General features: G+C 33.4%; 1 protein-coding gene across 3 annotated transcripts; it reads right to left on the bottom strand.

The window, feature by feature from the left end:
* Positions 1 to 1058: 1058 nt before the first annotated feature.
* On the bottom strand, positions 1059 to 11526 carry LOC142349362 (uncharacterized). Of its 3 annotated transcripts, none has more exons than XM_075400847.1 (4): positions 11451 to 11526; positions 6009 to 6780; positions 2376 to 2505; positions 1059 to 1550 (listed from the first exon to the last, which is right to left on the bottom strand). In XM_075400847.1, exons 2-4 carry the CDS (start codon positions 6718 to 6720, stop codon positions 1103 to 1105), a joined length of 1290 nt encoding a protein of 429 aa, XP_075256962.1. In that variant the 5' UTR covers positions 6721 to 6780; positions 11451 to 11526; the 3' UTR covers positions 1059 to 1102. The 3 variants fall into 3 exon arrangements, with proteins under 3 accessions (XP_075256962.1, XP_075256961.1, XP_075256963.1); XM_075400846.1 differs by lacking the exon at positions 11451 to 11526 and adding an exon at positions 11324 to 11442; XM_075400848.1 differs by lacking the exon at positions 11451 to 11526 and adding an exon at positions 11339 to 11442.
* Between the last annotated feature and the right edge of the window lie 409 nt (positions 11527 to 11935).

The following is an 11935-nucleotide window of genomic DNA, read 5'->3' as shown; positions in this document are numbered from 1 at the left end:
CAAAATTAAATTTTTCGGCAAATTTTCTTTTAATTTCAAACCGGTTGTTGCATTTTTTTTTACTTGTTCAACTTTTTGCAAATTCTTCAAAATAAAAAGCTAATGACGAATAGAAAAGCTGAATTCAATAGTTGGTTTTATTCAGTATTAAATTTTTTGGCTCAGAAATCAGAAAAAGACTTTTGAATTAACCGATCTCAGAAACGGTTTTTGAAATTCTGATCTCAAAAACATTTATTCTTGAGATCAAGTGTTACTTATTAACCTCTCTTTATACATTTCTATCAAATCTTTCTCTCACAGCAAATTCATATAAGAAATGATAGAATATAGGAACACTATTTTGTGGGGTTGCTAATTTCTTTTCTTTTAAAATAACAGGCCTTTGCTCTCGTGACTTTTGGATATAAAAAATCGTCTTGATGCTCTGGGGGAGCAACTTTGTCCTTGAGATTCCCCAGACTTGAATTAGTCTTTTGGATGCTGGCATATAATTTTGTCAGAAAAAAATCCGTTTCAACAGGGTAACAATGTGTTAACAAGGAGGTGGGTCTCCAAAACACGTTGTAAAACACTACTCTAGTCAGTTTGGATCTATTGGTTTAGTTGTTTCACTTGTTGTTTTGATTTTCCCGAACAAAAGAGTAAAACTTCCCAGCCCTGATTGGGCGGTTTTTAAATCAAAGTCAATTAATTTAGAGGTTGTAATGTCATATGAAACTACTTCTTTTCCTTAACTTCAATTGAGCCGGCTTTACGGGCTTTTTTATTAGGATGTCTAAGAAACCGGGCGCCTGCAGGTTTTGGTCTTGGGTTTGGCAGAATAAGAACCGTCAAACTAATTGCTTGAGGTGATTCAGACAACGAAATGAGTCAAGAACCTGCTTTATTTTGAACCTGTCAAGAATTATAAAATGTTAAATGAATCTAGTCAAACTCGTACGATTATCTTGCGAGGTCTTGTGACATCTTGCGAAGACGGCTATCTTTCAAAAAATCGCTGCTAGACTGCAGTATGATTATGCTTAATGTTTGCAAAATTCTTGCAAGAATGTGACAAGTTCTTGCAACAGAACCGTCGGTTTCGGACGAGGGGTACACTTTATGACAATGCGTTTGTTTTTTCTTTGTTCATGTAAAGATTATGCAATTCTGTCATTTCGTTATTCAGGGCTTTAAACGAAACTCTCTGTAACAGACTATTGTTCGTTTGGTCTTTCTTTCCATCGTTAATATTTGTGTGTATTGCGTAATAGCGCTCTCTGTTCTGTGCAATTTGCTTGGGATTGAGAAATTTCACACCAATGCCCAAAGAATGCGGAATTGTTTCAACAAATATGAGCTTTTCCTTCATCGTGCCGATACAGGAACCAAGGAAGATGTCTTCAGACCGATAAAGACAAGGCACGGATGCGTTGAAAATACTGTTGTCATGGAGACCAATACAATGATAAGGGCAAATGTCACTTACAGGTTCAATCATCTCAAATGAATAGACGACTAGATACCCCCCACACGCATGAGGCCATCTTCCATAGGGGTATTCCTCCTTTTGGAAACTGTTTCGTTCCCCAGATGATTTTTATCAATTACATTTGACTTTCTGTATTTACACCTATGTGTATGTCATAAATGAAATTATAGAATAGCCCCTAAATGAAATAATCTCCCTCAAGCCACACCCCCTGCAGCATAAACATATATAATTGACCCGTTTACATGCGTACACCTTTATAATAATGCATTAATTGTAGTACCTAGTCCCATATCTTAATGTATAGTCTGTCCCATAAAGTTGAAATAAGCGAACGTTCGAAAACGTCAAAAACAGGCAATTGAGCATCAAATTGGTCATTTGAATGTCAACGTTTTTTCGATTAAGCTTATATTCATCAACTTTTTTCTACATGTTTTAAATTTGAACTTTGACCTTTGAACTCTAACCTGTGGCTTTTGAGACGTTCGCTTATTTCAACTTTATGGGACACGCTATATTATAGGGTTTCCCATAAAGTTGAAATAAGCGAACGTTTCAGAAGCCACTGGACAGATTTCAAAGGTGAAAGTTCAAATTTAAAACATGTAGAAAAAATTGATGAATAGAAGCTTAGTGGAAAAAACGTTGACTTTCAAATGACCAATTTAATGCTCAATTGCATGTTTTTGACGTTTTCGAACGTTCGCTTATTTCAACTTTATGGGACAGACTACCCCAGTCAAAATCGGACGGTTATCTTGCAAGATTAGGCCGTGCAAATTATGATTTGTGCAGAAAAGCTGGTTAGTTTGTTCACGTATGGTTCTGAAAATATTGTTCACTGTGGGGTTCAAATTTGTTTATAAAATCAGAAGTTAGAAAAGAAACAGTTCTCTCCATTGTCGTCCACCAATACCCCTTACGTTCCACTTGAAAACGTGCACAATGAACGCCAGTGTACAACGGAACGTGCTTTCCAGTTTTTCCAGTTGACTCATTTTTCCTGTTGTCTGCAGCTAGCTGTGTGCCTTAAAAAGAAGATCATATTTTCCTTTTTATATTCTATGCTGTCATATTTTTTGTTTATTTGTTGGTCATTTGCATCGCGTTAACCATTATCCAGATGAGAAGACTAGTCCAAAACTGTCGAATTTTAGCGCGAAAAGACCATAATCATAGTTTTTATAGTTGAAAGGAATTGCTGATCTTTTCGCGTTTGTGACATTATGACTGCTATCTACAAAGATTATTGTTTTTGGGTATTTTTAGGATTTTAATCACATTATATTGCTTTTATATGCGTAATGGGAATAAGATTATTCGAATGTTTCTGATGTTCATTGTGAACGGATGATTGACTCTATCGTTCTTCATGAAACAATGTCTTACAAAAATTTTTGTTTTGATGTCAATCGCTAAATTATTAACACAATCACGATATAAATTATTAATAATTCGGTTTGATAATGATTTTTTCCCCGAAGTGGAAGTGGTTCTTATGAAAAGCTATTTAATTATTTGCTGGCGCAGATCTAATTTTCGACAAAAGGATAACGGTCATTTGTGACAATAAACGATAACGGGTTGTTCTCGGAAAAATAATTACAAGAATGGTTTATATCTTAATTTTCAAAAGCAATCAATGTGGCCTTTTCCTATAAAATCAATAAAACTATCATTGAAAAGATCTGTTTAAAGTAGAAAACGGTCCATTCTGAGCTCAGTATTCGATCATAATAAAGCTACTATAATGATTATTCCTACGCTTGAAAAAGATGAAAACTTAAGTTTCTAAAGTATCCAAAAGTAGGATAGTTTTCATTGTAACTAGTTTGATAACCGCACAGGATAAGTCATCTTTTATTACGATTCCAAGAAACGTTTTAAATACGGAACAGGTTGATGTGGTTGATGAACAGGTTGAATACTCAATTGACTCTGGGGTTGAGATTTTTGGCTGAATTTTGTCTGGTTGTAAGAAATGCGGTGAAGGCGGTGGAAAAAATAATTGACAAGACGTGAGCATAATACTAGAGCAGCATACAAAAACTGTCAAGTTTCAAAACCTTCTGATGAAATTAAGTAGTCTCATCCCTTGTTGCGTAGAGTTTGAACTTTGGCTTTTTTATTAAGGTATAGCACAATCATATTGAGCAAATAGAAACTTTACAGAAGTAACTGTGACGCGTAAAGCAGAAAGGATATTTTTTTTCAAAAATGGGTCTACGTTTAAGGTTTCTTTACATTTGGTCTTAATAGACAATTTAAACAATTAATATTGCTTTCCAGAAAATATTTTATCTAATTTTGAGGTTTTCATTTTGGGGGCCTTTCACGAACAATATATTACGTCAATAAGTGTGACTGTACACCACTTTAGTCCACGATGAAAAATCCATCTGTTTATTTTCGACATCAATGACAGCAATGCTGCTCTCAATTATTTTGACTCCAATTTTCCACAATCATATTGACAATTCTCGACGATTCAGAAAAATTAGTCCTACAAAAAACTCACGAATTAACCGTACAGTTTATTGCTTGCAATTAGGTTGCAATTAATTGAGAGCCAATTCAGAGTAACTATTTTGTGGGCCGTGATACCGGTAGTAACAAAACAGCTGAATGTTTTCCTATTTCACATTTAGTTTTGCCATGAAGATTTTTGTAATTAACCATCAATTAGATTTTATTTTGTATCGGTTTGATGCACACGTTGTTAACGATACTGTTATTTAGATGTTCTAAACTTGGTCAATTGATTGTCTGTGAACAACAAGGCTGTGGATAAAACAAAAACTGACGAGTAAATTTACTCAAAAGAACAAACAATTTCCAATGTGTTAAGAAGTGCATGGGATGAAACAACGTCCTAGTCTTTTCCTTGAAAAGAAAATTGCCAGTCAAAAGAAATATTATAGAAATTTGTTCAAAAGGCAATAACTTTTCGATGTTCACATAGTAAAACAGGATACAGATATTGAACCAAGATACAGAAAGAGTTGTTTTGGTAAATTTAGTTAGAGGTTCAAAGTTGACATTAAAAACGCAAAACTTGAAAAATAGAATTTCACTCGAAGATATCTGATGAGTTCCCAGGGCCTGTAGAGAGCAAATCAGCGGTGGATCAGTCTCAAGATGTTCTATTCGTTTGGATGGCCAGAACGCTATTCGTGTCCCAGTTTGCACTGTTTAAGCTTCACTTTACAAAAAAAAATAATGCATGAAAAACTGCATGTTCAGCTTAACTCTCATGTACAAGATTTGTTTTATCTACGTTTTGAACATCCACGTGTGTGCTTCTAATAATTAATTCGCGTAGCAAGTCGTAATTGTGGTAGCAAACTGTTGTAATTTTCCAAAAACTAGCTTAAGTAAAAACAGCATGTTTACTAATAAAGTAATAACCAGTTATAGGCAACAAATGTATGACATTATGCTGCTCAGCTTAATTTCGGTGCATGTACAATTTTCAAGACTATACGTGATAAAATTAGCCTAGTTGAACTTAATGACCTCATTTCAATCATAGTGTGGATAATCTTCTCATAAAAAATTTAATTACACTTGATATGCAGTGTTTTTGAACTGAACTCGGATTTTACAATTGATGTATGCAGTTTCAGCACTTGAATAGCTCTGAGACACAATTCGGTGTTCAACTAAAAATGACTGTTCACGTTTTCGCATTCCAATCAAGCAACTTTCGTGTTTAAAAGTGAGGCATAATCAAATGACTTAGTTTAAAAAACCTCAGTTACTCTAAATACTGCTTCGAGGAGGAGGGCGCTAGTTTTGGTTGTTCAAATAAACAAATAACCATAGATGCATAACGAAGGGATTACAAAATTGAGTAGTCAAAACAATATTTTTGATCTTAACTTATCCGAAGTGCTGAATCTACTCAGTGATGATGTCACCTTCTACCTTCTAATCATATAGAAGACATCAACTCATTAGGTTTTAGCAGCCACAAGTCTGAAATTATTTATTTTAGTAGATCTGTTATGGAATTTTTGGGAGCATTCTTGAGTTTTGTAGAGTTACCATTCCTAAAGCACACTTTTTAGAGATTTTACTTGAATTTTTCACTTGTTTCTACAATATCTCTTAACAACGAGCCGATCAGACGCTAATGACAGAAAGCCTAATGTAAATAATCTTTTGTGACTATTGTCCACAAAGCCCCACATATTACGTTTTGGGGCATAATGTTTAAAGGAAAATTCTAAATGCAGAATAGTTCCATATCAGATCTTTAGCAAGTGCGTCTTATTTTTAGTAATTAAAATGCAACGAAAACTACGTCGAACTTTTCTGAGTTCATTTTCACCAAAAAAATCAGCCTATGATAAAGAAAAATTGTAAATTCAACTTAAATTTTTTTTGTTGTGTATAGTCTGTCAAGTCAAAAAATTGTTCTTAAATTTTGAGTAGAATTGATGTTGCCGTCTTTCTTCAGCTCGCGCAATTTGTCAATGTCGAAGAATTGATTTTTCAGCTGATGACTCATCGATTGAGAGTAACTAACCTTCAATTGCCCTCTCCAGTTTGGGCAGCCTGATATAGACGTCATCATCTACTTTCACCAAATAGTTGACGCTGGGACAGTTTTGGGTGAGAAATCGGAAACAAATAAGTTGCTTCAAAATAGGTATATTGTTATACTCGTCCGGAATGTTAACTGCAAGAATATCACGGAACATTCTGGACTCTTCTAGAAGTAATGTTTCACTTTCTTTTGTAGAAGGTTTTCCAGTCAGGAAAATGGTTTTCCAGTTGAAGTTTAATTTTTCTCCAAAAGACGAAACGTTGCCGAATGTTGACCGGATAGAAGCGCGATTGAGGATACTAGAAAGACGATTGAGAACTAGAACCAGGCTGACATTTTGACCGCTACCCTGCGCCTTGCAAAAACTGAAATCGGGCTGGAGAAAAATATTGTTTGCGATCTTTGACAGCTCGGATATCGGCGCTTTGGGGTGATATTTTCCAAGAACGCTAGTTTTCCCGTCATATACGTGTTTACTTTGAAACAATCGAATAATAGGTTTTGCCGTCAGTTGTCCATCAGCAGATGTGAAAACATTCTCAACTTTCTGCGAATTGTTCAGAGCGTCATGTTTCTTAGAATGATTTGAGATCTTTTCAATAAATAAAGTTGATAATTGACTCTTCAAAATATATAATGTGAAAATGCAAAATGTAGCCAGTAACCGTACTCTCAATTTCCGCGAAGGCATCTAGGTTCTTGATCAATTTCGGTTTTAATTTTGCTCACGTGGTATTTTTTCGGTATAGTCCTGAAACAAACATTTTTGATTACATATCCCATAGTTTGTAAATAAACTATTGTCTTTTTTGTCATAAACGGCATCAAAGTGTTTTTCGAAAAATTGGAGAAATCCTATTACGTGGCCAATGTCAAATTTCTTGAGTAAACTTGCTCGACTTTGTTACTATTTTGCAAGACCATCTTTAAAGATTATGGTTATAAGCGTGTGAGGAAATTGATTTTTTTCAAGTTTGTATATATCCCTCGCTAGTTTCCACGATGAATGTTTCTTGAGCTAGCGTAAAAAACAGTAACATAATTCGTAACTTTTTTCCACGCCATAAGTAATTCACTTAGACCGAAAATGAAATTTCCACGCCATAGGTAGACCGAAATGAAAGAAAGTCTATTTGATAATAAATTCGGAAATGGCCCTCTCGATAACAATAGTGGATTAAGATCACAATTAGCGGTTTTCCCATTGCCCATAGCACTGTTCAAAACAACAATGAAGTCTTTGAATTTGGTTCAAATCAAATGCCTGAAGAATCAGCAATAACGCTTTTTGACTAATTTCATGCTAAAAATCATTGAGTTTTATTTCGTCCATTGTTAATACTCGCAACAAAATGTAAGTTTTTAAATACATATAAACTTCCTATTTCCAAGCTTTGATTTTAACTTATATACAATATGTAAAACGATTACGAAAAACTGAAAGATGGTAACGAAGGATTGTCACAAAATGTCAAATTCATAAACATTTGCTTTTTCCGACATTGATCAGATAATTGCAAGAATTGCTTAAGTTGTAAAGTTTGCTTATAGAAAGCAAAACATGCTGAGATCTGTTTTCTCAGTGACGTAATTAAGTTATCGATTTCTGTGATGCAAGAAAAAACAAATTTTTTGCTTTTCGTTATAGTTCTTAAGGAAGTAAGAAAGACTTAAGAAAGAAAGATTACAAACAATACCGAAATGTTTTGTAACTAAAAAAGTTACACTTAAACTTGGACTTGGAGTATTGACGTTTAAGTGTTGTTTAAAAGTTGAACAAGCCTTGACTTTTGGATGTCTGACAACGGAGATCAACCCAACCTAGTTGAAAGTTCAACGTCATCCGAAAAAAAACAATATTGACTGACATTTAGATTGAAAAATCGTCGTTGATAGATAATGGAACTGAGAATGACCTTAGTTGATGTTAACGGCCCGATTTGACCATCGACAAAATAAAAAACGTCGGGATTGACCAAAAGTTTAATAAGGATGACCACCGTTGATAACGAGTTGACCTCATTCTGTTTGAAATTGACCAGACAAACGGTTGAACAAAAAAGTTTGTCTTTTTTGCCCATTATACATTATTCCTGGCTATATGTTAATATAGTGGTAAAAAATTTCATCATTTATGAAAATGTCTATGAAAAAACTTATGACCAGCTTAACGCTTCCCTGAAAAGACGTAAGGAAAACTAAAAGACTGAGCTTATGATTTTTCTTTATGTATATTTCCAAAAACTGTTTTTTGTTGATAATAAAATTAAAAATTATTATAACGAATTAACTTCTGCCAATTATTAATGTAAGAAATGAGATAAGTTTTGAAGTTATCAAAAGAAAAAATAGTAGGCTGTTGTCAGTGAAATATCAGCGGTGCTCTTCTAGTCTCATGATATGATTTGAAAATTCTAGGGAATTCTGTTGGAGATTTTGTTGCTTTTGATCGATTTCGGAAATGCATCTTCAAAAAACCTGAGCAACTGTTCTTTTGACCAGAATTAATTGCCTTCGCTTATCTATCAGAACAAAGAAAACCACAATATTTGCCATGGAAAAGATAGATCCCTACACTTGTGCTCTGCAAAATTATGAAAACTGCTCTCATATATTAAAGGAAAAGTCAAATTAAAAGAGAGGCAGCTGAACTATCCAAAATTAAACAAACTTTACCAATTACTAATGTAATGACAAAGTTTTGAATAGTCGTAAAAAACTTAGAAAAAGTTCTAGCAGTCAGCAATAAATTTTTCATTTTTTTCAAAAGTAAAAGGAATTATGTTCTCCATAGGTTTTTTCAGCTCCATGTATTGGCTTCGGAGCATTAAAATTTGCTTGTCCAATTCGATATGAAAATGCCGCCCTCAGTGCTACATGGGCTTCTAAAAATTCATAAAAGTTAACCGGAACCAGTGAGGGAAATGAATATGGCAATGCTAAACTTAGTGATGAGTTGATGAAAATATTGAGTGAGAAATTCAGGATGAATCACAAATTGCACGATGCTTATTAGGATCCCGCATGATATCAAATCCGGTTTCAATGTGGCCTCCAGCTTCATAAAGAGTCTTTTGTGCCCGCAAGTTTTTGTATAACAGGTGTCAACACCTGGTTGGTTGAAAAAATTGCAAATCAAACAAAAAAGTTGCAAATAATATTGCAAATAAATTTTAAAAACTTTTCGCAGCCATTTTTAACAGTATCTTTGATCGGTCTCCGAAATTCTGGATTTCTTTCCGTTTTAATTTTGTCATGATCAGATCCACATTTTTTATTTTGTGTGGCATAACCCCACTCACTAATTGCGACATATCAATTTCTATGTGACTTTTGCATATAAATTGCTTTGTTTTCCTGTTTGTTGACTATATATAAGCGCTTGTCTCCTTTGTATATTTTTAATAGAAAGAGGAGTTTCTGATTTTTCAGCTTTTTTGACAACTACAGAAGGCTTGTTTGTTTTTAGTGCTCAGTTACGCATAGTTTCAAGGAATCAGAGTAGTCACACACAAACCAGCTCAGTCACACCTGACACTTCAAAACTCAAAATTTGCAAGTTGTCTTGTAAATGAATTGAGACCTTTGCCTGTCGTTTGTGCGCAGAGGGAAAACTTTAAAATATGCAGGCATCAAAAATAATTTTGAGAAAAGATTAAAAAAGAAAAAATTCATTGCTAAATTTTTGTTAAGGTATTGGCATAAATTTAGAAAGTAGCATTTTAAACGGATATAATCTCTGTGTTTGTTTTGCAGTTCCAAATACGAAACGAAAAATTGTACCACGTAATGTCAGAAAATATTTTTATTTCAAAATCAGAACAGTTTATGATGAAGACAATTGAGAATTGCTCTTATAGGCGACTTTTTAACGCTACGGTCAGGAAATAGATGTCAGCAAAACCGCGCATCAAGATTTCTTACATTAAATTATTCTTTTCATTTTTCTAAGGTTTAATTGGAGCAGCAGAAAACAACGTTGATTGCTGATAGCATCTTCTGGAAACGGTCTTAAAAAAGTAAAACTCAACGCAAACAAATCATAAGTATGACAAAAGAGAAGCGATCAATTTCCTTGCAAAATTGTCGAACAAACAATTATTCGGTATCTGAAAGCAAAATAACGTGCAATGATGGCTGCTGCCACGATTGTACACCTTTTGAAAAATATTATTAAATCGAGTATTTCAATTTTTTTTCGAAAAGTCAAATAAAAATATAAACAAAAATTGCGACAGCTGTTTGTCACTACAAACGATTTGAAAGCAAAATTCATTGTCTTCACATTCTTTTTTAATTGTTTTACTGAGCTAGCCATACTTATACCTTTAATTGTCTTTAAAGAAATTGTTAATAACTTTCTCTGCGACTATCAATGATCTCATTGTTAACCTGCGCCATTAAAATAGTATCAGCAATGGAAAGCAGTGTATCTCTCCCAAGAAACTTAACAGAAAAAGTCAACAAAAATTTCAAAGTTATGATATAATTTGAGAACACTTTTGTTAAAGTTATTTTTTGGCTATTGGCTGATGCCGATGAGAAATTATGTTTGGTACACTAAACTGTGCAGACATATAGATATGTTTGGGTATGATCCAATGTAGAGTTTTTGAGCTGTCTGATTACATAATACAGAATATTATGGAATGTTGTGCAAGTAAAATTCCATATATGATTGCTAAGAAGTAAATATTTTGTTTTTTTTTTCAGCCCAAAATGGTTTTGATAAATTCCACATTTACCTGCTAAATTCTTACTTATCGTTTTAATGTTTACTAGGAACCATTTATGATATTAGTGTGTTTGCTAAGCTTCCACAAACCCATATATGACTTAGTATTATTACTAAGAATATTTAATGGTGTTTAATCCGGGTGAATTAACAAGATTGTATAATTTTGCCCATTGTCGCCAACAGTTAGGTTGACTTAGTTGATTTTTTATTCCTTTAGAATCAGAGATCGAAAATTAGAATTATCATTTTCAATTTTAGGAATTAAAAAATATTTATTGTACAGTATTGAAAACAATAAAGCAGTCATTCAATTTTTGTACTATTTGAGAAAAAAATTTCAACTTTAATATACTTCCCAGTGAAACCTGTAATGGCTTTGGAACCTATGGCTGAAGTTTAACTTTCTATGTTTGAATCCACTTATATCAAAAATCAACTCCCCCCCCCCCAATTTTTGACTCGGGAGCAGATATTTAAAGAAAATTTAGAGATAACAATTTTCAATGTCTTGCGTAAATAAGGTGAGATCAGAACAATTGATTGGCGAAAATATTACCCAGAAGATATTAACTTCCAATTAGGCAGAAAGTAACCGCAATTTATCAACACATTATAACCATTATTAACAATGTTATTACCAATTCTTTTCTCTCTAATAAGAATCTCAAAACTAATTATAATACCTGAAGCACGAAAACGTAATAGTAACAACTCAAGCACGCAGCGCAGAAGTTTTAATACTATTAATTTTTAGTTTAGGTACAACTTAAATTTTTGTTTTCATTAGTTAAGTCAGGACTAAATTATGGTCTTAAACTTGAGCGTAGCGTATAAAATCACTTCATAGCGTATAAAAATCAAATTGTGTACTACAACGTGTACATCAATTTATATATGCATGCAAAGAATAAAAAGAAAGATACCGAAAAAATTTCTCTTCTTCGACTATATATCTCTTCAATAAGAGTAACGAACTGACTGACTTCTAGCTGATGTTCAATAACTTTCAAGCCTTAGTTTTGGTGTAACTTATATCATTTGAGTCTGATTAACGTAATCTTGATTTAGCCGAGCTCTCACTAAGTCACCAATATGAAAAATACAAAACATCAAAAATTCATATAAGAATTGAAATTATGTCTTCGAATTTTGAACTCCAAGCGTGCGA

Source organism: Convolutriloba macropyga, chromosome 11, assembly GCF_964194025.1.
Source record: "Convolutriloba macropyga chromosome 11, txConMacr16.3, whole genome shotgun sequence".
Taxonomy (NCBI): Eukaryota; Metazoa; Xenacoelomorpha; order Acoela; family Convolutidae; genus Convolutriloba; species Convolutriloba macropyga.
Note: the sequence above shows the minus strand (reverse complement) of the source record. Positions and strands in the feature narration are given on the sequence as shown.

What these genes read in the sequence shown, in the direction of transcription:
- LOC142349362 (XM_075400847.1), bottom strand. Translation starts at nt 6,720, where the DNA reads ATGCCTTCGCGGAAATTGAGAGTACGGTTACTGGCTACATTTTGCATT. An exon ending in ACTGGAGAGGGCAATTGAAG is followed by an intron (nt 2,506 to 6,008) that starts GTTAGTTACTCT and finishes CTTCTTTTTAAG; the next exon opens with GCACACAGCTAGCTGCAGAC. An exon ending in GGGTATTGGTGGACGACAAT is followed by an intron (nt 1,551 to 2,375) that starts GGAGAGAACTGT and finishes CAGTTTCCAAAA; the next exon opens with GGAGGAATACCCCTATGGAA.